Source organism: Chelon labrosus, assembly GCF_963514085.1.
Source record: "Chelon labrosus genome assembly, chromosome: 22".
Taxonomy (NCBI): domain Eukaryota; kingdom Metazoa; phylum Chordata; class Actinopteri; order Mugiliformes; family Mugilidae; genus Chelon; species Chelon labrosus.
Genome location: NC_140355.1, coordinates 544,315 through 572,117, shown reverse-complemented (window position 1 = coordinate 572,117; position 27,803 = coordinate 544,315). Strand labels below are relative to the sequence as shown.

At 39.1% G+C, this 27,803-nt stretch overlaps 1 protein-coding gene across 7 annotated transcripts; it reads right to left on the bottom strand.

The window, feature by feature from the left end:
* Positions 1–357: 357 nt before the first annotated feature.
* On the bottom strand, positions 358–24,743 carry lrsam1 (leucine rich repeat and sterile alpha motif containing 1). Of its 7 annotated transcripts, none has more exons than XM_084571823.1 (25): positions 24,601–24,743; positions 20,842–21,032; positions 20,105–20,161; positions 17,294–17,338; positions 16,714–16,791; positions 16,511–16,579; positions 16,351–16,435; positions 16,139–16,260; positions 15,950–16,040; positions 15,077–15,189; positions 14,879–14,908; positions 13,022–13,144; positions 9,856–9,992; positions 9,706–9,750; positions 8,020–8,090; positions 7,602–7,701; positions 7,171–7,273; positions 6,979–7,053; positions 6,520–6,600; positions 4,440–4,535; positions 3,325–3,423; positions 3,108–3,239; positions 2,124–2,190; positions 1,470–1,642; positions 358–661 (listed from the first exon to the last, which is right to left on the bottom strand). In XM_084571823.1, the coding sequence occupies exons 2-25, from the start codon at positions 20,911–20,913 to the stop codon at positions 539–541; spliced, it is 2,187 nt and encodes a 728-aa protein (XP_084427949.1). In that variant the 5' UTR covers positions 20,914–21,032; positions 24,601–24,743; the 3' UTR covers positions 358–538. The 7 variants fall into 7 exon arrangements, with proteins under 7 accessions (XP_084427949.1, XP_084427953.1, XP_084427954.1 ...); XM_084571827.1 differs by having other exon boundaries at positions 1,470–1,639; XM_084571828.1 differs by having other exon boundaries at positions 7,186–7,273.
* Positions 24,744–27,803: the final 3,060 nt, after the last annotated feature.

Below are 27,803 nucleotides of genomic sequence, written 5' to 3'. Positions count from 1 at the left end.
AAAGCAACCCAAAGTTGTATTAGTGATGATCTGTAATGAGAGCAAAAAGAAACCAAAAACAGATTGTACTCTAGTAAACTTAAATCAATATTGGACTCATGTTACTTTGGTTGACAACACAGACACATAGTTTTAGAAAGATTTCCAAAAAAGGCACACATCAATTAAGAAGGTATACAAGTCAAAGAACACTCAGTCTTCAGCTAGCGAGTGGTGTGGTCCACTTGGCTCTTAACATACAGTATAACACAAAAAGACAAAATTAATGCCAATGAACTGTTATTTGTAAATAACAACTAAATAAAACACCAGAGACAACAGGAAAAACATGATCATTGAAAAGATGTCTACACAAACTTGTCGCTGAATAGTCATCACAGAGCACTGTTTTATTGATACATGAACATGGCTCAGTGCTTTAAAAACCTGCTGAAAGCTTTTCTATATTGGACCGAGCTCACTGACAGCAGCTTTAAGGTCGTGCATAAATAGAGAAAGTGGTGGATGATGACACACCAGTACAGTGGTGCAGTTGGTTCTAGTTGCGGTAGAGCCGAATGCGCTGAGATATGTCGCTGCGGCACAAAGGGCAGCTCTGCAGAGCATCACTGCAGACCTGACAACAGCATACATGACCACACGGCAGGAAGATGAGTTGGGACTGCAGAGGGACAAAGATAAGACACAATCATCCATCTGGATGACAGCATACATGTACAGTACATGTGCTGAAGTTTGATATTAATCCTATGTAGTATTTGTTTACATTTAGCAAATTTTACAACTAACAATAAGTCAAACTAGCTGTTACAACATGCTATTTAGAAAGCTGTGAGTTATGAATGAATCAGTTTGTTACTGAAAAAAAACTTAAAAACTTGATGATTCTAAGGGTGATTTAATTTTATTATCAAAGCAGAATTAAAGCATTTTACTACCCAGACACAGTGATATCTCTAGAAAGTGTAATCAAGGCAAAGTGTAAAAATATGGGAACAGTTTAGCTCTAACGTGAGATGCAATTCTTAGCATTTCTAGATAACTACCTAGGTACCCACGGTAACATTCACTATAACCAAAGCCATAAAGTATGTAACTACCTAGAGACAAGGTGTTTGTGACAAGGTGTTGATCTTAAGAATGATATGTGTACAAATCTGTTCACTTCTATGCACTTCGAAGTTGATATACACTGAACACTTGATGATTGTAAAGCTTCAATAGGCAAACAAAATAAATGAACCAAAAAATCAAAACCACCCTTTTATCATTTAAAAAAAATGTTGTGCACCGCTTGTATCTTTCCTGCTATAAAACACAGACACTTTATTTATACAGTAGTAGTAGTAGATAGTACTACAGTAGACTATATGCGTAATAAGTGATCAAAAATATTACCCCTAATGTGTGTACTATTGATTTATTATGAAGACTTAGTACTTTATGTTTTTTTGGTAAACTTTTCTTACCCCAGTCTCCATGCACACCACACACTCAGAGCTGCCTGGTCCATCGACGGGGGTGGGGGCTGAGGGGGTAACAGGGGTCCCTGGTGTGAGCGGAGGGCTGGGACTCTGGACTGAGGAAGGAGCAGTAGGGACAACTGCTTCCTCTTCCCGTTGGGCAGCCTTACAAGCTCCTGCTGGAGGAGGAAAAGGTCAGCAGTTTATCAAGCCCTCAACTGACTAATCATGTCAAGCAAATTAACATCTCTCTGATTCTCTCTGTGTAATCAACTGCATCAATAGTTAAATCATTCATTATGCTGCTAAATAGCAATTTTTTGAAAAGGGGCACAATTCAACAGAAGCTACATGCTGGTCAACATTGCAGTTTGAATCATCATCTTACAATTTTATATTCTCTGAACAGATGGGCAGAAAATTGTATCTACCTGACAACAGCATAAAAAATCCTCATTGAAACCAGTTATCATAAAAACTCAGTCCATTAATTAAATTGTCATGATTTGTGTATTTCTTCTAGAATAATATGTTGTGTAAAAATGTACAGTGGTAGTTCATATTAGATTTGAATTAACTGAGAGGAAATGAGGGTGACAGATGTATACCATGTACTTGTATAAAGGTATAATATGCAGTAATAAAGACTGTGTAATATACCCTCAGGCTGGCGTTCTCCGGCCCAATTGAGAAGAGCTGTCTGGATTCCCACTTCATTAATGCCAAGCTGAAAACAGAGAAATTAATAAAGCTAATTATTTTACATATTTACTAATAGTAAAATCTGCATTCAACATTTTTGGCACAAGATATAAACATAATACTGACATTTTATCATTATTTAAGGAGGACTTTGTTAACAAGTTGTTTCCTATTTATACATGTAGCTGAAACAGAGAAACAGTGTTCCTCTTATAGTTCCCCTTCCATATTTCCACTTACTGTGTCTGTCTGCTGTTTGATGCTGTCCAGGTAGTTTTAAGTGGGTTTTTAGTTTCTGGTTGTAGTCAAATTCTTACAGCTGTTTCTCACTTACATGACAGTAGCCATGTTGATCATGGGAGTCATGTTGCTAACACTATAGTTAGCACTGAGGAAAATGAACACTACAAACACACTACAAGAAAACCAGCTGCAGGCCAGAAAGTTTGTTCTGGCTGGTAATGTACAGTAGCTAACGTTAGATATTCAATCAGTAATCTGATCCATTCAGGCTCCAGAGATGTGGATAACATAATTTCAGTAATTTAATTTTAATATGAATACGTAACTATTACTACTATCTCTGTTAGTTTTTTTTAAATTATATTTTGCAAAAAAACATAAATAACATAACACTTCCTACTTTCCTTATAATTCAGGTAAACTTGGAGATGAGAAGACATGTAAGCTGTTACTTTCAAACAATAACTCTAACTTCTGAATGGGGATACATCTCCATTTTCCTCATCATTCTTGGGTACTGATCTTCTGTTTACAAGGTGCAAGGTGTACACGTAGACAACAGTATAGCAACTCAAGCCAACAGTGTTAGTGTTGTCAAATAAATAGGTGTTAATGATGACTATTGGATGGTTGATGATCTACAACCCCAAAGTTAAAACTGAGGGCAGAGATGTGATAGTGATGTATTTATAGACATACCTTTTTGAGGTCAGAGGAGTTCATGTGGCAAAGAGCCTGAGTTGTTATTTGATGATGAGCCAGAATGGGCAGATAGTGCTGAGCTGACAGTCTGCACAGCAGGTTGACTAACTCTTTCTCCACACCTGCTTCCTGCAGGTCAGGTCACAGTTTAAGGACATCATACTTGGTTTTCAGATGTTTATATGTGTTCATCCTGCTCCGTTCTGTACTATACCTGCATGCGCAGCGAGAGGGGCTTAGCATCCAATAGTCTCTGGTACTGGATCATCCAGTAGTTCTGCTGATTGGACTCTGACTTATGCTCCATCTCCACCTGGAAAGCAACATAATTCAAGTTTAAGACAATGACAAGTGGACAATCTCTGTCTCCAGCACACTTTGATACTACTTGATAAAATAAACAGTAAACAGTAAAGTATAGTAGTCCAGAAGTCAAAATCTGGTGCCCGTGATCAGGATTTGTGATATCACAATTAGTTTGGAATCCAATCTCCACATTTACAGCTTTTTAGAGAGGAAGAATGTTTATGTATCACTTTAAAAACCTGTATCTTCTTTAAATTATGTTAGTATACTTACAGTATCTGTATCCTAGTGATTTGAGTAACATTTCTGTCAAGGCGAGTAAATGATAAGTTTTACTTGGAACAAACTTGACTATTTTTGAGTCTATAGGACTTGTTTTTCCTCATGTATTGTGATCAGCAATATGAAGTGTCTATTCTTCATTCAGAACTGGAGGTGAGATTTTAACATTCAGTTTTAATTCCAGATGAATCTATGACCACTTTGTCAGGTTTAAGAGTGGATCTCTAAACACTTCACATTACCATCTCAGCTAAATCTGGGCCAAATCTCTGTTTAAATTAGTCCAAACCATTTCTGATTTGTGAACTATATTTGGTATTGATATAGTTTTATAGTTATGCTAAGTGAAGAGTTCTCCTTTTAATTACCTTCTTCAATAGGGGCATCTCTATGTGATCAGTATTATCTATTTGCACAATCTCAGAGCAATATTTTGATAATTCACATTACATCTATCCACAAAGAAACAAATAGTTGACAAATGAGGCCCAAAAACTCCCATTAGGAGATCCATGCATTTATATTGTGAGCAGATGGAACTGTACAGTTAGTCTTACTGCATTTAGTCTTACGTGTAAAGAACAAACCGCTCAAGTTAGACAACAATTAACTTTTTCAAGTGAACCAGTCACTATTTTTTAAGTAATTAAATCAAACTGCCAGGTTTTACAGTGCATTAAACATGGCCTGAAATTGAAAAGATTGCATTTAGAGCAGTAAGCACTGTGCTTGTTTCCTCACCAGAACCTGCCGTAGCTCCTTCTCTCTCTCGTCTTTCTGCTTTAATAGCTGCTGCAGTAAGTCACTGAGAGCCGTGCGCTGTTCCGCAAGAATATCCTGGATACATAGACAGAGTGACAATATACACTGATCAGTAAATGCTAGGGGGCCTCTACAAAAAAGTAATAAACTAATAGTAAAACTAATAAAATCTATTGTTCACCGTCTTATTCGGGTGTGTTGCTAACATTTCCAAATTACTAGTACAAGTAGGCAAGTACCAAAGTATCAATAACTTGGTACTTATAATAATCTGATGATGATGCGACATCTTGAGGACAACATACATTTCTGAACCACATTTCATGGCAGTCCATAAAGTACTCATAAAATAAACTCCCAATTCCATTCCAATCACACACACTGGTCTGAGGAAAGAACAACAGTATTTATATGACAAAGAACTTAAACATTTACAGTATACCTCAAATATGAGACACTGACTGATTTGATTTTTTTTGTATCTGTATCTCAGCAAGCTGAGTATTTTTTGAGTTTGAACTACTGGTAGGACAAAAAAAAATAAATCCTTCAGCTGATTCAAAATAAGGCAAGGGATACACACAACAAAATAAGAGCTACACTGCCAGGCCCAAAAAAACAGTCGCCACCAAAAAAAAAAAAAGATCACACACTAATATCTTGTTGGACCGCCTTTATCTTTGATTATAGTACGCATTCACTGTGGCATTATTTTGATAAATTTCTGCAATGTCACAAATTTATTTCCATCCAGTGTTGCATTCATTTTTCACCAAGATCTTGTATTGATGATGGGAGAGTCTGACTACTGCACAACGCCTTCTCCAGCATCATCCCAAAGATTCTCAATGGAGTTAAGGTCTGGACTCTGTGGTGGCCAATCCATGTGTGAAAATGATGTCTCATGCTCCCTGAACTACTCTTTCATAATTTGAGCCCGATGAATCCTAGCACTATCATCTTGGAATATGCCCGTGCAGTCAGGGAAGAAAAAATCCTTTGATAGAATAACCTAGTCATCCTGTATATTGAGGTAGTCAGCTGACATGGTTGTTTAAGAAATGAGAAGCTACTCAGTGCATCAGTTGGGGTTAAATAACTTGTTGCCAGCTGACAGATAATCGCCCACGCAGTAATTATCCAATAGGAGGCTCGTACCCATTTGCTCAGTTAAATCCAGGTGGACCCTTTCTTTTGGCAAGGCAGTACACATTAAACCATGGTTTTTGGTTTGGATTTGCTTTCAGAACTTCGCAAATTTAAGATACAAAATAAGCTAAGAATACAAGAATAGAATAAATTCAAATTCTAAACTTTCCTCTATGGAAATTATATGGAAAGATTGAGGAGCTTTGTAATAAAACCTATAAAAACAAGGGGCTTCATGCATAAATATTCTTTCTTTTTCTCCTATATTTTTCCTTACTCACAGCAAAAAGATGAAAATAATAAAATCCTACGTAGAATACATGAAAAGTGAGAAGACAGCCAGTTACTGAATTACCACCTAATTATGTTGATGAATTAGGTTTAATCTTAAATTGGATGTGCTTCCCAGGCACTTTGCAATCCATATAAGGGCAGCACACTGCTAGCGTTATACTCAGACAGAGGAAGTAGACCCAACAAATGTGAGAAATCAAAGAGAAATTGTCATTTCTTCTAAAAAGGTAGAAAATTTCCTTAATAAAGTGTGGCAAAATACATCTATTATTTAAAAGTGTGCACACAAGGTCACCCACCCAGAGAAGCTGTGTGGCATACCATCAGTGCAATTAAAACTGTATATGTAGAAGAAAAATTGTTTAGCCTGACAATAAGCTACCATCTGCTGCCATGGAGACTATTACAGCCAGAGGATGAGACCAGGAAGCTATAGGCCGCATAACCCACGGTAAGGAAGCAAGATCTGAAGACAAATTTGAGGGGACTGAATTCAGTACTTGTTATGACTTTTAACTTCCAACCGAAATACAGTATGGGGGTGGAGATGACCATCACCAGGTTTAAATAAACAAGTAAATGTGGCAGGGCAAAGAATGACTGCAGCGATACCCACCTGTAGGTTCTCAGCATCCAGATTGCGTTTTTTAATCTCCAGTTTAGTCAGCTGCATTAATTCACCTTCTATGAGCTTAATCTGGGGACATTGGAAAAGCAGATATAAAGCAAGCAGGGTGAGGAGCATGCTGATGAAAACACCGGTAATGAGCTGGTGAAATGACTTTCTGTCTTGATACAACACAGGTTCTGTGGATACCAAATGCTGACCTGGAAAAAAGATTGTGATTTTTGTTAGAATGAGTAAAAATGAATTACTTTGTGAACAAGCTGGGGAAAAATAAAAGGAAAAAAATGACAATAAAGTACCCTGGTGTTTCCCAGTCTTCACCAGGAGGATTCTATCATTCAAAACAGTGACTGTAATCTTTCTTAAACCTCCATTAGTTTTTGGCCACAGCAGTAGAGACTCATTGTAAACACAAGACTGACATATTTGCCACCTGCCCACACAGACCTGGTTGCGGATATAGCCATGTACAGCATCTTTTTGGAGCTGCAGGGCCTGGAATGCTGCTTTCTGCATCTCCTCCTGCACAAAATAATTAAAGGACACGATAGGACATCAAGGTTGGCGGATCAAATGTGTGACTTTGATTCACAGTCAATATGATTTCCTTACCAGGGACTCATAACAGTAATGACATACCCAGGCACCACATACCTCCTGTAAGATTTGGGCAATGGCTTTAGATTTGTCCAAAACTTGGAGGGAAAGCATCTTGTCAAACTTCCTGTCCAAATTCTCCATACTGTTACAGGACAATGGGAGAAAAGATTATACCACAAGGTGTAAAAACTTCAAAACACCAGTTTGACACCAGTCTGTGCAATATTTTACAATTCAATCTGGGCAATTTTTTTATCCTATTCTATTTATCTTATTATTCATCTTTTATACGCTACTTTTTTTGCTCTTGTTATTTTTTATTCTGTCCTTTCTGTATTCTGTTGCAAACTGCAATTTCCCCATTGCGGGAAAAATAAAGGTTATTCTTATTCTTAGAACTTTCTTAGGTTTACACAAGTATGGAATTCTCTGACCTGGTGTCAGTGTGTTTGTGAGAGTGCATATTTAACCTCCTGCAGGCCTCAGAAACCAGGCTCTGTCTGCGACATTCACTGGCCTCCTGGAAGAGGCTCATAGCATAGCTGTCGGACAGCATCTTCTGCATGGCCGCTAAAAGCAAACAGAGAAGGAAGTGGTGACCCATAGAGTAAGAGATTATTTTTGATACTTTTGATAGTTCAAATTTTGCCAAGCATTTGATCACACCTTTATTTTTATTTTGGAAGTTTTCCTGTTATTAAAGCAAAACACGCAGTTGCGTTTTCTACAGAAGGGCTGGTCGCAAATAAAGACGGAGGGAATCTGGGTTTCAGTAGAATCAGCTCCCCTTCTCTATTGGATCGCTACCAATCATCAGTCTCAGAACCATAAAGCAGTTTCCATTTTCTATGGGCACTGTCTTGGTATCTGTTAAGTCCAGCTCCATACCTGCCACTTCCCTCTTCCTCAATGAACTGGCTTCTTCCTGTGTGATGGCCGTCAGATGTTCCATACGGATTCTGAAAGGAAAGTCATTGTGAGCATTTTAATAGCAAAGCATGCAACAGTAACCTTGGTGCCATGAGCTGAAATTTAGGTTAAAATGTACAAATATCATCTAAAATAAATGTACCTTATACTCTGACTACACTCTACACTTTTGTACATAGCACTTGCTTATTTTATTTATTTATTGACTTTCTATGATTAGAGCAGTGGTTCCCAAACTTTCTCTGAGAAAAAATCCCCCGCAAAAAATCCTGTCCCGCAAAATCCCGAGAGAAAGACTCTCAAATCCCGTCCCGCTCCCTTTGTTGTTGTCTAAAGTTGGGCGCACTCACAGCATTGCAGCGTCATTTTTTAATTTAATCTCCGGCTTCGTCCCAGTCCCGCCCGCTCCCGTTGATTATTTGCTCTATCCCGTCCCTATCAGGTTACCAACAGTGAAATTGTCACCCTCTAATTCCATCCGCGCCCTCTCTAGGAACAAATATTCCTTCTGTTGCTGTTACAAACCCATAAGCTTCGTAGCTCAACCAATAAAATTACATGTATGACATGAACACACCATATATTTTGTCAAAAAGTAAAAGTTATTAGGTAACTAGAATGTGCCTTTCCTGAAAACTTGTGGTTTTTAGGTATGGGTAAAATTGTATCAAATGATACAGATGTGTTCAGTATCCCATCTGTACAATACTGAAGCTTGGTTTATACTTCTGCAACAGAAAACCTGCCTGAAATCTAGAATCCACAGACATCACCAAAGAAACACCATATTGTGTTTCCTGAATTATGTTCCATTCATACAGAACCGCTGGTTCACCCGGCAACTATAGAGAAGGAACTGTTATGGTAGAACTTCCATTCAGATTATGTAAATACAGTATCAGTAATAATAATAATAATAATGCCGAACTCTGAACTTATTTAAGTCAGATGCGCATAAATCATAAAACAGGCTAATGATATTGAATCTTCAGCTTTTTTTTAAAGGAAAAGTGTGTTTAGCTTTGGAATTAAACTTTTCAACATCAGTGGTGGTACTATTAAAGCTTGAGTAGCATATAATGTGTTTCCACACCCCAGGGAAGATTTGGAAAATTTAAAGATTTGAGGAGCAGAGGAAAAGCCTACCCTTGCAATTAGGTTTTAATTGTGAAATTCAAATCCTCAATATATTTTTCTATCGTGCTATCCAAACACTGCCTGAATGTTGTTAGTGACTACACGCACTAAGCTTTGAAAGTTTAATAAGTCTGAAGAAAGTTCCAGACTCTGACAGGAATCCAATCATTTAAGAATCATTTTTAAAATCAAATAATTCAACCACTTCGGATAGCAGCACCAAAAGTAATCACGTCATATGTTGCATTGGAACAGTAATTGTAGCAGCAAGAATTTAGAACTAAAAGTGGTCCAAGAAAGGTAAGGAAGAAGAAGATAGGGCTGTGCTAGGTTAAGATACAATGTATACTTAATTAGACAGTTTACAGCCGCCATGGAGAAACCAAAAAATATTTTCAAAGTACTCTTGTTTGATAAGTGCAAAAATAATAGGACTGCAGTGCCTGATATACAGCATATTCACTGTAACAGATCTGAATGATATGGGTTAGTATTTTGTTCACTCACCGATCTTCCTCCATGGTTTGGAGAAACTCTGCACTCTTTTTCTGCCTGGAAAGATTCAAATTAATACACTGTTAACAAAGCCTTATCTGTGAAGACTGGATGAATACAGTGTATGGAAAATATCTAATAACTACTTCATTCTGGTCCAACCTGTTGTCCGTTAGCATCCTGCTGATGCGACTGGTTATGTTGTCTTCAGCTTGTCTGACTTTGTCCAACACCAGCATCCTCTCGGCCTCCTGGGCTCTCTGCAGCTGGCTGACCCCCTGCTCCACACGCTCCTGCTCCTAAAGCATCAGCCAGACATGGTTGTTTGAGAACTGAGAAGCTGCTTATTGCATCAGCTGGGGTTAAATAACTTGTTGTCAGCTGAAAGATAATCACACATGCAGTAAATATCCAATAGGAGTCTTGTACCTCTTTGGTTAGTTAAATCCAGGTGGTGATTTTTTTTTTGGCCAAGCAGTGTATATCCAATGTCAGTGTATACGGCCAACATGTAAAGGGTGAATTAAAACCTCCTAAAGACTCTAAAACCTCTAACCTTTAAATTCAATTCAATTCATATAGCATCAATAAAAATACAAACTGTCTCAAGACGCTTTACACAATCCGGTCTCAAACATGTCCTGAAACCCCAAGAGCAAACATGAAGGTGACAGTGGCAAGGAAAAACTCCTTTTTAACAGGAAGAAACTTTGAGCAGAACCCAGCTCATATGGAGGGACCCATCTGCCTAAGGCCAGCCGGTAGAGACAGAAAAGAGATAGAAGAGAGAGGATAGGAGGAACGAGATAAATATATATCTGTCATAGATACATACATCTGACTAAAGCGTACATGTAGAATCTAATTGTGATACAAATACAAGATATAGATGAGGCATGTTACATACCAGCTTGATAATGAATATAAATAAAGCTGTTAGTAACAACAGTTACTACCTATTACCTATGGAGTTAGCTCCAATAAAGATTGAACATAAGTGGTATCATAGGCAGGTTGGACACACTGCAGTTAACATGCTATACAATAGTAGCACACAATTGCATGAGTAGAAATAGAAAAGAAAGAGGACAGGAGATCGGTGCCAGAGTAAAGAAATTAGAGGATAGGAGCTCGGTGTGAGAGAGAAGAGAGTAGAGGACAGAGCTCAGTGTATCGTCCCCCAGCAGCCTAGGCCTATAACAGCATAACTAAGGGATGGTTCAGTCCAGCCCTAACTATAAGCTATATCAAAAAAGGAAAGTCTAATAGGAAAGTAATAGCATTTTAAATTGTATTCTAGATTTTAAAGGGAGCCATTGAACAGAAGCTAAAACTCGAGTAATATGATATCTCTTGCTAATTCCTGTCAGTGCCCTTGGGCAGCATTTTGAATCAATTGGAGGCTTTTTAAAGAGCTTCATTCGACTGAAACAGCATGTTGTTACTTTACTGAAGTCATTAAGTCCGGTCTTGGCAAGGGAGGGGTGGTGGGTGCTGTATTTTTAGATCTGCATAAGGCATTTGACACTGTTAACCACTCTGTGCTTTTCTTTAAGCTCACACAATTCAATCTATCCACATATGTGTTAAACAGGTTTGAGTCTTATTTATCTGACCGCTCTCAATGGGTTCGGATAAAAGACAAAATATCGCCATTAAGAGTCTGTGCTATGGGGGTACCACAAGGTTCCATCTTAGGGCCGGTGTTGTTCAGTACCTACATCAATGATCTTCCATCTGTCTGCAATGGTGTGGAAATCTTGATGTATGCTGATGACACGGTCCTTTATGTACATGATAAAGACCCCAAAAAAGTTGCCAAACTGACAGCCACCATGGATAAAGTCTCAGAGTGGCTTACGAAGTCATGCCTTACACTCAACACTGAGAAAACTGTAACTGTGTTTTTTTATAATAAATGGGGGGGGGGGGGGGGGGGTGTTAATACTTGTGTGTGTATACCTCTGTGTGTATATCTTCTATCCTACCTGCCCTGAGACTGCAGATGGAAATTAGCAAATCTGGTACAGTGTATCTTCTCCTCTGTGATTAATGCACTTTGTACATGGTCCCTGTAAGAAATAAACTAAAATAAACTAAACTAAACTAAAACATGGACAAACTGGAATGTGTCTGACAAATAGGATTCAAACCAGTCTAATGCAGTTTCCTTAATCTTGATCACACTTTCAAGTCTCTCTAGTAAAATATTGTGATCAGTAGTGGCAAATGCAGCACTACGATCTAGCAGAACAAGTATAGAGAGAAGTCCATTGTCTGAAGCCATGAGGAGATCATTGGTAACTTTAACCAGAGCCGTTTCTGTTCTATAATGAACTCTAACACCAAACTGAAACGCTTCAAACAAAACATTCCTGTTTAAATAGGCACACAACTGATTAGCAACAACTTTTTCTAGATCTTTATAAAAAAAGGGAAGGTTAATCACCTTAGTCCGAAGCTGACCTTTCAGATGCTCTCATTCAAAAGCACTTGGGGAACACTGAAAACAATGCCATGTACTTAGATTGTACTTAAACACATCCATTCATCCTTCCTTTATTTATCAAAGTTATCCCAGCTGACAGCGATCAAGAGGCAGGGTACTGCTGGACACTGTATCATACGGCTAACACAGAAAGACCAACAACCACTCAGTCACATCCACACCTATGGCCAATTCAGACTGACAATTTAACCTAACAAGCATGTTCTTCGAATGTGGAAGGTGGTGGTGATCCTTTTGGATTTTCTTAGTTTTACAAAAATGGAAACAGCTTAATTGCTGGTTAGGCGGAATAACCAATATATGGTGCTTCATTTGTTTCAGGGTTACTACATCAATGGAAAATGAATTATTGTGACCCAGACCAGTACATGAGCCTGGATACTCCTTGAGCATGTTACCTAACTTTTCTTTAGTGCTTAACCTGTATCCAAATGTCTTCCAATAAGTCTTTAAATATGCAGACTTCATTCTTCAGAAAAGAGATAAACCTAAGCTGACTCCAGAACCAAACAGAAAAGAAAGAGTAGCCCTCATTCTCTCCTCCCAATCTCCCCCTACTTCTTTGAAAACAATTATCATTACCTTTGAAATAATATATATGTTAGACTATATGTAAAGCCATGTTAAGATATCACATGTCTTTGTTTTCAGAGAGAAAACATCTAGTAGGATTTTTTAGGAATTTAAATGAAACATAACAATTCAATGGAAAGATTTAGCTCAATCAAACCATCAATCAGATAGGTCAGATACTGGTGAATTGTTCCATCGTTGAACTGATGAATATTATACAGGATCAAGAGTGAATAAGAGGCGTACCAGTCGGACTGAGTTGAGGATGTTTTCTTTGTGGTAGGTGTTCATTAGTAGAAGCTGGGTGTGCTCCTTTTGCTTCTGATCCAGGTGCCACTCAAAGGCAAGCTTTTCCTGTTGCTTCTGCACCTGAAAGGACATACACACAAGTAACATGATGTATATATAATAACATGTGTGCATCTATTTAAAAAAAAGCCAGAACTTGAACAACCTATGTAACTTGCAGTAGTAAAAAAAAACAACTTCCCTCTGTTATTATGTGAAATGTACATTGACTGACACAAAATGGACAAGCTCTAGGTCTTAATAAGGGGACAGCATGAGGGAAAGGAATATATAAGAAACATGAATGATGACGTACACCACACCGTCACGCCCCTCCTTGCCTTCTATTATTACAGTATATCACCTAAAATGCTAACCCAAGCCGAAAAGAAAAAATCCCATCTCCTTCATTGTTCTGTAGCTTCTCCCTACTCCTCACTATTCCAATGGCTCACTGGCCACAAGTGATGACTTTCAGATCTTCTGCACACAAAAGTTGCAAGCAGAAAGCATGCCTCATTAGCTGTGAACACACCACTAAGTTAAAGAAAATAAGATATCTAGCCAGCACAATATGTCTACCTGCTACATTTTCCTGTAAAAGGAGCAAGTTAGCACCGTTTCCTCCAGTTTCCTCCAGCATTAATTGTCAGAACATAGAAAAAAAGACTGCATTCTTCATCTAAACTGCAATGCTTTCCAGCTGGCAAACCAGCAAACAGTTGAATATTTTACTCTTGAGGACTGTTAAGTAACTGAGCGTAGACAACTTGACAGTAATTATGAACACAATGCTAACCATTGATTCAGTTAACTGAAGTACTGACATAGTTTGTCCATTGAACAGTACTGTTGTGAGTTTTATTGTTGAGTTTCCGGGTAATTAGTTTTGCTGATGAGATACATTATATAAACTGACAATATTCTCTCTTCTACACAAACTAGCAAGGTCATCTCAGTGGTGGGGAACAAACTGGACAATGTGAAAGCCATGTCAAAAAAGGAGGATAAGAGAGTGGCCTAAATCATGGGCAACACCTCTTATGCTCTCTGTGTCGAAAGGAGGCAGATCAGGAGCACTTACAGTAGTACCTCCAATGTGAATTCCCTGTGCTACTGCAACGTCTTGAACTTTAATTAAGTCATTTTGTTCATTCATTTTCTGTTACCGCTTGTCCTGTGGAGGGTCTATCCCAGCACACAATTCACACTCACACCTATGGCCAATTTAGAATCACCAATTAACCTAACAAGCATCTTTGGACGTTAGTGGGAGGAAGCTGGAGTACCTGGAGAGAACCCACGCAGACACAGGGAGAACATGCACAGAAAGGCCCCGGTCGGCCTGGATTCGAACCCGGAACCTTCTTGCTGTGAGGCATCAGTGCTAACCACCACTCCACTGCCCGTTTCTGTTTCTCTTCTCTCCTAAAATCCTAAACAATCTGTGGACATTTAAAACCTATGCAGAGCTGAAAGGCACTTTAGTTGGTTATAAATCTCTGTAGGTTTGTCACTACAAGCAAACTGTTCCACCTTCCACCTAAGTTTTTGCTAGGTTGTCAATTTACATTTATTGAGTAGTGCAACTTAGTGCTTTAACTTTTTGATCAAAGTATTTTTATTTTCAGTTTTTCTTTGCATTACAGAGCAAATGACAGTGAACAATCCTTCCTATCCCTCCCAACACTCAAAATTAAATCCAAATTGCTAACCCAAATATAAGTACTTTAATGTAAAGAAAGTGGTAGGTGTGTCTGGAGACGGAAGAATTTAATAGTGACTATGTGAACTGCGTGTGACAGAATCACAAACCTTTCTTTTCTCGTAGTCACTGAATTTGTTCTGCAACATAAAAGGAGGACAAACTGAATGAAGCTTACAGTATCTTCGATGAAAAAAGAATATACACTATAGTATAAGCAGAAACCAACCAGATCCAAGCAAACGATACCATACAGATATGAAATAGGGTTCTCTTTGGTCAAGTTTGTTTTGTGAAATCTACTGTACCTGCCAGGCTTCCTCTGCCAACCCATCTAAACAGTCAGAGCTCTGTTTACCAATGTCGCTCTCCAGCACTGGCAGGAGATACTGAGATGGCGGGCAATACTCCTCTCCCAGCTCTAGGGGTGGTCACAGAGATATAGAACAACTAAGTGTTAAGTCATTCCATGTGTAACATTTTAACACATTTACATGTGTTACAATTATGTTGAAAATCATTAAACACTATCTGACTTCTGCAGTGATGCGGCTGAACCATATATACGTTTTAATTTTCTTTATTTACTAAGGTTTCAGTGATTCCCATGAAGTAAACCTTCAAATAAAAAAGGATACAGTGGCACAACCTTTTATATTTCACCAAGTACTAAAATTCCAGCAATTCATTACAATGACATTTATTTTCATTTAGGCAGCTACAGTATCTATGACAACTAACAGGCTGAGTACAATGAATAGTATTTTTATTATCCTCTATTTGTAAGGGATCAGATATATTCCATGCTTCCAGTGATTCTACTAGTGCTAACATAACTGCATTTAAATGGTAAAACTGAAAACACGCTGAAATAAAAAAGCCAGGAAAAAAATATTGCAATTCCCAGAGGAAACAAACAACAATTTCACTGCATATTCTCAATTATTTCACTGTAGAAACCAAATGTGTGTGCAACAACTCATGTGCCTGTTGTGCAGAAATGTATTTAGCCTATCTCACTCATAATGAAATAGATGGCTCATCAGTCCTGCTGCTGGAGTGGTGCAACAGCTTTTTAATAATGTCAAAAAGATAAGTCGACATTCCTCATTTGGTAGGTCAGTTTGAAACTTAGAATAAAGGATAGTGAGGGTGTGAGTAGCGAGCACCATTAACCCTACCAGTGCATAAGAAACGTTGGATGCTCTCTGTTCCTTCTGCACACACAGACGCAGGTGGGTAGGACATCTTATCAGCATTAAGAGTAAGGCTCTGTCATAGCAAACACAAACATGCATATGGTTTATAGAATACCCTCTCATTGTTTCAACCTTTCTGTATTACTCTAGTTTTGATCTTAGGACACAGACCTCTAAGGTGCGGATGTAAGCCAGAGCTTTGGGAATCTGCACAATGCTATTATCACTCAGGTCCAAGGTGCGTAGGCTACTCAACGAACCGAATGATGACGGCAGTTCAGTAAGACAGTTAGCTGTTAGGCAGTGATGAGAAAAACACATCCAATATTATTTGTTTATCCTTGTCCTACCACTCATGAACAAAAAGGCAGTAAATATTATACCCTTTAAATTGAGTGTCTGCAGGAGCCGCAGATTCCCAATGGACTCCGGCAAGACCTTCAAGAGGTTCTTTTCCACATTTAGAATCTGGCAGAAAATGACAAGATCATGACTAGCATCCATTCATACACATTTTCTGTGTTCTGGAAGTGTGTTCTTTACCTGTAGCGCTAGCAGATTCCCAATGTTTTCTGGGAGTGAAGTGAGCTTGTTCTCATGCAGATCCAAAACCTTTTGGAACAAAACAGAAAGATTCTGTTATGTGTATTTTATTTATTTGGCCCCTGACAATGCAAAAACAGGATGCACTACTACATGATTTCAACGGGTATTTAAATGTCCCATCATGTGTGCATCCGGTTTACCTTTAAAGTGCTGAGCCAGCTGATGTCACATCCTTTGGGCAACAGATACCTCAGCTCATTGTTATGGAGGATAAGTACCTGAAGGATGACAGCAGAGGATATGTCTGACAGCTGACTGTTCAACTGTGCACACAGTGTGATAGTCTCTAGCACCTTCATGTGAGTGCTTCTGTCCCAGGGCTACATGTAAGTGATTGGTGATCAACTCCAACCTAAATGTTACACAAAATGTTGCCACGAACATATGAAACCTCTCCCGTAACATAACTACTATTATCACTGACATTGTTTCATGCATCTGTCCTCACATTTATCTGTTTTTCTAACTGTGAGTACACTGTATACCCACTAATGTTGGGGCAGGAGGCTGAGAGTGGTGGACGCTAACAGGCTCAACAAACTGATCCACAAGGTCAGTGATGTTGTAGGGGTGGAGCTGGACTCTTTGACCACAGCATCAGAGGGGAGGATGTTGGCAAAACTGAAGACCATCCTGGAAACTATTTCCTTGAAGGATTAATAGAGTATTCCGATTCTGACCGTGGACACATATGAATACCAGTTGCAAATATAATCTTACCTTTTTCTGTAACACCTTACATATGGAATAAGCACTCGAGGGGACCTGTGGCAGATTACAACAGAACAAATACAGAAGATGTTGTTATGTGCAGTATTAACCACACACTAATTTATACATTATACAAGCAGCTTTTCCCTCATGTATGTTATAAGTGATCCTGAAGCACTCTTAAGTTATGCGGCTATCAGCCTAGGCTGCTAGGGAACCTCTTATGACGCACATTTTGCAGTAGTTTTAGAAACATTTTCTAATAAATGCTTATTTTAACATGTACTGTATGAATGAATAAACCATTGCACACGTCAATATTTTCCTAATAACATTATTCATCACAAATACATACATTTATGCAGTGTAGACTTAATAAGGAGAGGTGATCCCTACTATATTTTGCTGTTTATTAATGTAGATAGAATGGGATAGGATTAAATTTCATTGACCTGTGCTGATTGTAAATGAAAATGAACCAGCATTATTTTTCTACTGTTTAGAGTTTAGGGTTTTTTAGTTATAAAAGCTACTTATAAAACCCTGGCTGTGTTGGATTTCTCAGCAGAAAATGAGATGGTCACCTCTTTGTCTTAAATAAAGACAAAATAGTACTTTCAGCTCCCACCTCTGAAAAACCTTATCATGCACCCCAGAAGATGTTGGGGGCATGGAATCTGAGTGGGCCATGTTCATAGCCTCCAATCCAAAGACAACAAAGCAATTTACCAGTCAATCTGTATTTCAACCCTCAACTATGGTTATAAACATTAGGTAGTGATGAACAATGAGATAAGGAGGAGTCAGAAAAAAAGTGAGGTGGTTTAGGCAGATTCAGGGATTTGCTAGTGGTTGAGTTGGTACAACAATCTGTTGTCATGACCTGGCTCGAGTGGCCACAACAAAGGGGAGACACACCAGTATTTCAGATAAATCAAATTAATGTGCGAAATTAAGAATAAACATGTGAGATGTGGAAGTCAGTAAAGTCAGTGGCGTGTGATTGGGATTTGCAAATGTTGTAAATTGTAAAGGCCATCTAGTTAACCAAAATGAACAGAAACCAAAGAGTCATGAAGTGCCTGGGGAGAAGAGCAGATCGAGGCTGATTAGACAGATGCGATTTTTTGTAACCTTGCCACACTGGGCACCACAGGTGCTCCAGATCACATAATCAGCTACCTGCAGGAGAGACAAACAGTGGTTACCTACTCCCAAAGATGACACAAGGGGTCATGCAGACCATACAAACCTAGTGCTGCCTTTTAACAAGTCAGTCAGGGGCACAACCACCGTTGAGATGTTTTTGCAAAAGGCCCTGTAGTAACCCACCAGACCTATAAAATGCATCAGCTCTTTTTTAGTACAGGACACAGGATATGTTATAACCGACTGAACTTTTGCATCCACTGGACGAACTTGGCCCTGCCCGACCACCCAACCGAGGTATGTCACAGTGGCCTTTGCAAACTCACACTTAGGCAGGTTTACAGTGAGCTCTGCCTCAGCCAAACGGGCAAACAGAGCTTGAATTCGCAGGATGTAGTCCTCCCACATGTCACTGAAAACAACAACGTCATCAAGGTAGACAGCACAACCATCAAGACCTGCTACCACCAGGTTCATGAAGCGGTGAAACGTGGCAGGAGCATTGTGCAAACCTAAACTTATGACATTGTACTCAAAAAGGCCAATCGGTGTCACAAAGGCAGAAATCTCACAAGCACGTGCCGTCAAGGGAACCTGCCAATATCCTTTTAACAAATCAAATTTGCCAACAAACTTTGCTGAACCAACCTGATCTATGCAATCTATGCATCTGCTTTGGTGACCTTACTAACCTTACGGTAATCATTACAAAATCGTGGAGATCCATCAGATTTACCTACCACCAAACTTTTCATATATCCCACGCTATTGAATGTCATGCTGTGAATGTCAGTTTTTGTCCCAATCCATATGAAATACTTCAGTATTGAACAGTCTTTTGTAACCATAGTTATCTCATTATGTTTGTATATCATGTATGGTGTTTGCTTTACTGGTACTGTATTGCTATTACAGACCACAGTCAAATAAATCAACTTTAAACAGGACATCTGTATCCGTGTTCTTTAATGGGACACCAACCCTATACCTTGCCATTCTAAACCAGTTAAATTCCTGGAGACAATGTCTCCTCTCCCTTTTAGACTCACTACATTAGGCTGAACTGAATTTAAACACCTAAAAAGCAGGTTCAATGCTTTTAAATGGCAAGAATATTTAAAGCAGTTCTTACCTTTCTGGCATGTTGCACAGCACTTGGTAAAAATTTTAACATGAACAACTCCGCCTCCCTCCAAAGTCCCACCCGCTTCCCCCTACCTGACCTTCCACCCCTGACGCAAGCAGGCATTAAATAAAATTCAATTCTATATGTGCTGTAAAATCAAATGCCCTCATAACCTTCAGTTACCTTGGTGGTCTGACGAACTACCGGTAATGTTATTGTAATTATAGCATTTCAGCATCCGTTTGTTTACAGTCAAATGTGTTGTCACAGGCTAGACTGCCAGAGAGGCGTACTAGCAAGTGGTGACAGCTATAGTCAACCAGCAGAGACACAGCAATGGATGACTGCTAGGAAGCTCGGCAAATCATTTTATTCGGATCAAATTAACTTATTGGTCAGACTTTTATCAGAAATATATAAGAATTTAATATTGATCAGTTTCAACACCTGGTGGATTTCTTTTCAAAAGAAAACTGTAAAAATGACAGAAATATAAGAACTGCTTTAAAGCTTGCCTCGCACCCATGTGTTAGTTGCATACTAACCTCCAACAGCTCACAAGATGAAATGTCCAAAATGTCATCAGCACCAGCTTCTTTAGACTGAAAAAAAAAGAAAAAGAAAAAAAAGAAAGAATTTTACACCAAAAATCCATGTTACATTAACAATACTTCTGGAAAGGTGTATCTGCGATTAAATATATGACTGTTGTTGTAACTGGTGACGCAGCCTAACTATAGCCAAACCTTGGGTGAAGGCTTAACAGTGTGCTATTTCAGGCAGGCACACATTTGTCCTACTTTTTGGAGCTTAGGTGGAAAGCATCATAACGTCCTGATTAGACATCCTTGTTTGCAACTTACAAAAATACTTGGATGAAATTTATTAATTTCCCGGGACTCTGTTCAACTACAGAGAAAACCTATCTTCGTGGCTCTGTGTTCAATTACTGCTAGTTCAATGCCTCTGGGCGGCTGTGGCTCAGTAGGTAGAGTGGGTTGTCCACAAACCAGAGGGTTAGCGGTTCAATCCCCAGAATGTGCCACATGTCAAAGTGTCCTTGAGGAAGACACTGAATCCCCAGTTGCTCCCAGTGCGTGGCACTGGTGTGTGTCTTGTGTGTGCTGACTACCTGTGTAAGTGAATGGGTAGGTGTGTCTGTGGCTGTAAAGCCCTTTGAGTACCAATAGGTACAGCGAAAATATATATAAAAACAAGGCCATTTAACATTTACCCCTCAGTCAAAAGTAGGATTTTCTAAGCTGTGATGCACTGTTCTTACCCGGCACAGCTGATGCTCCAATCTCTTCTTGGAGTCCTCGCTAGGCTTCCTCTTCCTGAAGAACAGAGGCATCCTGAGTCCTGCCTGTCCTGCCGTCTCTCTGCCTTCTGCGTTTTGCCCTTGCCCCTCCACTACAACAACAGTTGGTCCAAAGGACTGATGGACAGGTTAAAAAAAAAACACTGCGCACACTGGAAAAGAATAGATAGTAAGGACTGAGTATTCTAATCATACAAACTAGTCATGTTAGTGAGTCACAGGTTAGATACAATATTTTAATACACTGCCTGGCAAAAAGAAAAGTCGCCACCTGGATTTAACTAAGCAAATAGGTACGAGCCTCCTATTGGATATAATGTCAAATGAAGACGAACGAAGTTAAACAAATATTACATTAGTATCTACACTTTTAAACAATTCAGAGGACCTGTTTAACCAACCATTTAATTCATTGTTGCAATACAAAAATTTCATTTATTAATTTAGATTAAACATTTAAGTTACAAACAATATTTGATGTGTTCAGTTCACTCATTATTTTTGGTGCAAAAATTAACTTAATACTGTGTTCAGTATTGGCATTGAACTGGTTTCAAGTTCTGGCAATTTAATAAAATTGAACTATTTTATTTTATGTCCCCAAGTCTCAGTGCCCCCACACTGAACATGCAGTTAAGAAGGAACATGTATCCTGAACAACACTGGTGGAAAGCACATTTCAAAGTATGTATCATTTAATTTATCATTTAATTTAATTAATTTATCATCATTTAATTTATCAGTTAACTATACAGGTGTATTTGGTAGCATTCTCAGTTATATTATCAGGCTAAGTTGTCCATCTTTAATTTGTTCATTCATCTACTCCAGCCGTCTCTTCCGACAGGCCACAAAGCTCCAGGACGACCCCGTCCACCCAGGACACTCTATGTGGACACCCCCAGGACACCCCATGGCTGCGAAAAGACTGCTGCAGGAACCATGACCCCCCACCCCACCAACCAACCAACCAAACACACACATACTACCTCCCACACCAACAAACAGACTACTGCGTTCTACACTGTTCTTTGCACTAGTTTTAATACTATTTTACGGCACCTTAATATTTATTACTTATATTACCTTTTTTTTTTTTTTATATATACTTGTGACATGTAGCTGCTTACAAGGGATACGAAATTTCATTGTATTCTTGTACAATGACAATAAAGCTTCTTCTTCTTCATTCATTCATGTTCTGTAACTGCTTGTCCTGTGAAGGATCTTGGGGGGGCTGGACCCTATCCCAGCTGTCACCTGGCGAGAGGGCTATCGCAGGGCTAACACAGAGAGACAGACAACCATTCACACTCACATGCACACCTACGGCCAATTTAGAATCACCAATGAACCTGACAAGCATGTCTTTGGACAATGGGAGAAAGCCGGAGTACCCGGAGGGAACCCATGCAGTGGAACAACAATTTTTATGAGTTACCAACTTAAAAATGATCATTTACGTTGGCAAATATTAAGCAAGTCATAATTAAAAATACTGTTGATTGTAGGAGAAAAGATAATTCCCCTAACTCAGTATAAATGGTAATTGGCCTTGCTTTTATATAGCACTTTTCTACCTATTGGTACTCAAAGCTCTTTACAGTCATAGACACATCTACCCATTCACTCACACAAGCACACACACATTCACACACCGGTGCCACACACTGGGAGCAATTGGGGGTTCAGAGTCTTGCTCAAGGACACTTCGGCACATGGCACATTCCGGGGATCGACGCCTCCAGTTCGTGGACAACCCGCTCTACCTACTGAGGCACATTCGCCCTAATATAGTATATTGGTTAAAAGTAATTTCATGAGAAGTTGTCGGAACTCAAAAAGACTAATGGAAATTGTTGTGTTGATTTTCTTTGTTGAGCCAAAAGTTTTTTTTTAGAGTGTAAATAGTCCTTAACTGGAGTTAATACACCGAGCGGCTGTGACGGACATATACTGAGGCTGTGCCAGGCATATACCGGATTACTGACTGCTGGTGTTGACAAAGTTGTTAGCCTATAGCTACGTTAGCCAGTCTATCTAGCCACCTGGCTAGGATGTGTGTTTTTTCTTGCTTGTTGAATGTAGCCTTTTAGTATAACACGAACACACTGTACTGTAGGCAGGTATACACAATGTATTTATTTTTTTATTCACCATACATATTTTGAATATGTAACAGTTTGCCATCATGGTAGCACAAGCATGTTTCCTGACAGCACATTCTGATTGGCACTGACCACGGAGTATTTTGTTACAGTAAAGTATCTCTGAGTACTCTTAAATTGTCAGAACTAAAATTGTTAGACTAAGGGACTAAGATTTGAGTCCCTACACCTGTGTAAAACTACAGAGGCAGTGTCCTTTATCTGCAGGAGGTGGAAGTATATACCCATTTAACAACTTCATAAAGCCAGTCAACCTGTCAACATTTTTTCACAGTCTGAATGCTTTTGGTGAAACTTTGTTAGAAAATTTGTTTTTACATTCAGCAGTTACATTTGTCTTGCATATTCTGTGGTAAGATACCACTGCTCATTTTGTGACATATAACTGTTTATTCCACTATATCTGAATTAATGTAGAAGACTTTGTAAGTTGTTTGTAGCCTGTTTTCTATTTTCATGTCTGCTAACTCACCATGATTTTTAAAACATAAAAAAAACTAAGGGCTTATAAGTCAATATCATGAGTGTGAAGTGAAGTGGTGTCATTTGGACACTTCAAATCCTAACAAGTGAATTACTGGTTTTGCATAAATATTTATGTGACCCGGTTCACTGAGTACTCTAGCTTCCTCCCACTGTCCAAAGACATGCTTGTTAGGTTAATTGGCGATTCTAAATTGACCATAGGTGTGTTAGCCCTGCGATAATATTTTTTTGCACATATGGCATGGCATATGTACAGCTTTCGATCTCCACACTACTGGAAGATGGTTGGGCCACAGCACTAAACAAATAACTTAAAATGGTTGAGGAAAAGCAGGTTTGTCTAAGGGGTGTCAGGAAGAGGAGCCTTTGGAAAACATAGTTCATTGTTTGAAGAAGTATGGAACAGAAAGACAGTTGATGATAAAATTTTTGAAGGAATTAGGGGTGTGCAGTTAATATTAAAACGATTATTGTGGGGAAGGAGAACACAGATTAGGGTTGTGTTTGCTTTCTAAATTGGGACATGACGGCTTTATAGAATATCACAAATAAGCAGGAAAATGGTGCTTGTATGACCGCCATGTATTGGGATATGCAGTATTCTTACGTATGTCTTATTTATATTTTTAACGGATTTATATTAGAAAAGCCTTATGTGTGATCTACACTGCGGAGTAGAAGGTCGAGGTAATACACAACAACATGTGTGAGGACATGGGCGTGGTGTGACGTGGGGAGGGGAAAGGGAATACTGTAAATTACGTAGCTCATAGAGCGTGACAAGCACAAATGATATTTTTTTTCATAAAAAAAATAAAATAATAATAATTGCTAGACCTTGCACCCTATAACAGCTGGTGTTAAGGTACTTATTAGGAAAAAATGGACATTGGTTCGCTGTGTGTAACTCGCTTCAGAGTCCTTCTGATTACCCCATCGCAGCTTCCTGTTTATACAAGTAGCAAAGGCTTGCTAACCAAGCTAGCATGTAAACGAAAAGCCCTAAACAGTGACAACACGCCGTCTAGATCAAAGAACATACACTAATGCGAGGTTTCATACTCACACACTGTGTTGTTGTTGGTTCACTGCTCCTCGCTCCTACGAGACGGAAGAACTAACATGGACTTCCGATGTTTGCTAATGTCATTTAATCCAGTAGAGCAAAATACACCTAGGGTACCATGGCCGTTTCTTGCTATAGACGAACTAAGCGTATTCTTAGGGCCGTCAAGCCACCAGGGGGCCCCAAAGCTGCATGTTCAACCTCATCTGAGGAGAAGTAAAATGTCCTTTCTTTATCTAGCTATCTCGTGTGTTTATTACATCCCTTATATGCTTAAAAATAAACGTAGGATATAAATAAAATAAACTACAATGCGAAGCTGTGACTGGTGTTTTTGTGGCATTATTAGGTCATATTCGTTGGACCGCACCGTCACACAGTGAGTGACGTAGCGGGCCGCCGACCGGCATGGTGGGAATGATTGACAGCCCATTATTCACGTTAGCGAGAATATTAAACTAAACAAACACCGTAATGGCATCAAAATGACGTTATCTCAGTGGCGCGGTAAAACGGAGGAAGTAAACGGTTAAAGGCATTTGTAGGTGATGTGGACTTGATGGGATTTATCCGTCATAAACTCAGCTTTATTTTGTGTTTGCTTCGTGAAAGTTGGCTAATATAAAATGAATATGTCGTATGTGAATGGACAGTCTGTCCTGCCATGGGAATGACTGACAGACTCCAGACCCGTTTATTCATTATTATTATTATTTTTATTACATATTATTTATTGCTGTAATTAGGTACAAGCTTTGAAGGGACACTGTACATCACAATGTTTAATATATAAACAGATTAATTTTAATTTTAATTTTCTGTATTACTGCAACATCACTGCAGTTATAAAATAGGAATATGCGCTCATAATCTATTTTGTCTTTACAGGAACAATTCTAAAATATTTTGGAGCTCCACACGTTGAGCCAGAGGAATCTTCTGAACTTCCTGACCAGGAAAGGTAAGCCTGGTCATTGTCGTTGCTGATGAGGCCCACTACTGTCATGTCGTCTGCAAATTTCACGATGTGGTCAGTCGTGAGCCTAACACAGCAGTCGTAGGTCATCAGTGTAAACAGCACTCAGGACGCAGCCCTGGGGGGAACCGGTGCTCAGGGAGATGACACTGGAGACGTTTTCCCCACCTGCACACACTGAGGTCTGTTGGTGAGGAAGTCCAGCAGCCAGTTACACAGGTGGGTGCTGAATCCAAGGGGGGCCAGTTTATTTATCAGATGCTGTGGGATGAAGGTGTGAAACGCGGAGCTGAAGTCCAGAAACAGCATCCGCAAATGTGTATTTCTTCCCTCCAGATGCTGCAGGCTCCGATGTAGTGCAGAGGAGATGGCGTCCGCTGTGGAGCAGTTGGGGCGATAAGCAAACTGGTACGGGTCAAATGTTGGGGGGAGTCTGGAGATGATGTGGTCCTGTACCAGCCTTTCAAAGCACTTCATCATGGGGTGACTGCTAGAGTGCTTTGCAGAGATCAAGGCATGGCTGGCCATGATTTTATGGCACTTAAATGACAAAAAGACTGAGGTCTCTTTATTTGGACCTAGTGATGCCTCCAAGGTCCATGCTGATCTGGGGCCTTTAAATCAATACGTCACACAGACAGCAACAAACCCTAGTATAAGACTCGACAGGAATCTCAAATTTGATGCACAGGTTAAATCAGTGATTTTTCAACTGAGACAACTGGTCAAAGTGAAACCATTTCTTTCTTTGCGTCACTTTGAGATTTTAATCCATGCTTTTTATCACAACTTGTTTCGACTATTGCAATGCACTTTATATTGGGCTGAACCACACGTCACTTTCTCAACTACAGATGGTTCAATATGCTGCTGCTCAACTTTTAACTGGTGCCAAAAAACAGTAAATTACCCCAATTTTAATGGCAGTTCACTGGCTACCAGTTTGCATTTGGATTAATATTAAAATTATTTTGTTTTTAAATGTGTTCATGGCCTCGCTCCACTGTATGACCTGCTCCCGCCTTACACTCCCTCATGCTCTCTCAGGCAAGGAGGAAGTTGAGAGGTGATGGCTCTTTTCAGTCGCTGCCCCGAAATTGTTGAACGACCTGCTTTTGCACATCAGGCAGGCCGATTAACTTCTTCTTTTTAAATCCTCTCTTAAAGCACATTTTTTTTTCTTGTTGGCTTTTAACTCAGTTTGAGATGTTGGTTATTATTGTTGTTATTGTTTGATAGTTTTATGATTTTAATCTTGTTTCTAATTCTTCTATGTGTTTTATACTACCTCACATCTGTGTGCAGCATTTTGGCCAACTGTGTTGTTTTTAAAGTGCTTTATAAATAATGATTGATTGAAAAAGCCTTCAATAAATGAACAATAAAAGTTAATGTTAATTACTTTACGAACACTGAAAGAGTTCTGCTTCCTTATCAAAAGGATTCTCTTTTGTTCCCACCTGACAATAGTCTCAGTGTTGAAATCAAACAGCCATATATCCAATATACCCAGAATACTCTGTCTGAATGTCTTCACCCTGTATAACACTGGCTTTATGATCAGTGTTGCATCTGAAGTAAATAATAATTTCCTTTGTATTTGACACATTGAGATTAAGATCATTATCATCACACCATTTAATACATTCTGGTAATGCAGGACTATGATCAGACTCTGAACCATAAAGTAATGATAATAGGACAGCTGTGGCTCAGTAGGTAGAGGTGTCCCTGAGCAAGAGACTGAACCCCCAGTTGCGCCCAGTGCGTGGCACTGGTGTGTGAATGTGTATGTGTGCTTGTGTGAGCGAATGGGTAGATGTTTCTACCAATAGGTAGAAAAGCGCTAAATAAAAACAAGGCCATTTACCATAATCAGAAAACTGTACAAGAAACCTATTCTCCTGAGAAGTCCTGCAGCTGTCAGTGTACATGATAAATAGAAGGGGTGACAACAGATGACCATGAGGGGTACTTGTTTTTGACACGGTTGTGATGGACATTAAAATAAGATTAAAATAAGAGGTAAGGCGCTCAATTAGAATGTGAGGCTGGACCTGTTTAAAAAACCTCAAGAAAAGACAGCAAATAAAATCTAGCACAAGATCTGGGGTTTTCTACGTACTAGTACACAGTGTTACATATAAATGGTTTGGTATTCCCCACACCTTTATCTGGCTGTTTGACTGCAAATTGCTAAGGATCAAGTTTTCCATCAAAAAAAAAG

What these genes read in the sequence shown, in the direction of transcription:
- lrsam1 (XM_084571823.1), bottom strand. Translation starts at nt 20,913, where the DNA reads ATGCCTCTGTTCTTCAGGAAGAGGAAGCCTAGCGAGGACTCCAAGAAG. An exon ending in AGGATGCTAACGGACAACAG is followed by an intron (nt 9,751 to 9,855) that starts GTTGGACCAGAA and finishes GAATCTTTCCAG; the next exon opens with GCAGAAAAAGAGTGCAGAGT. An exon ending in CGGAGAACGCCAGCCTGAGG is followed by an intron (nt 1,643 to 2,123) that starts GTATATTACACA and finishes TTCCTCCTCCAG; the next exon opens with CAGGAGCTTGTAAGGCTGCC.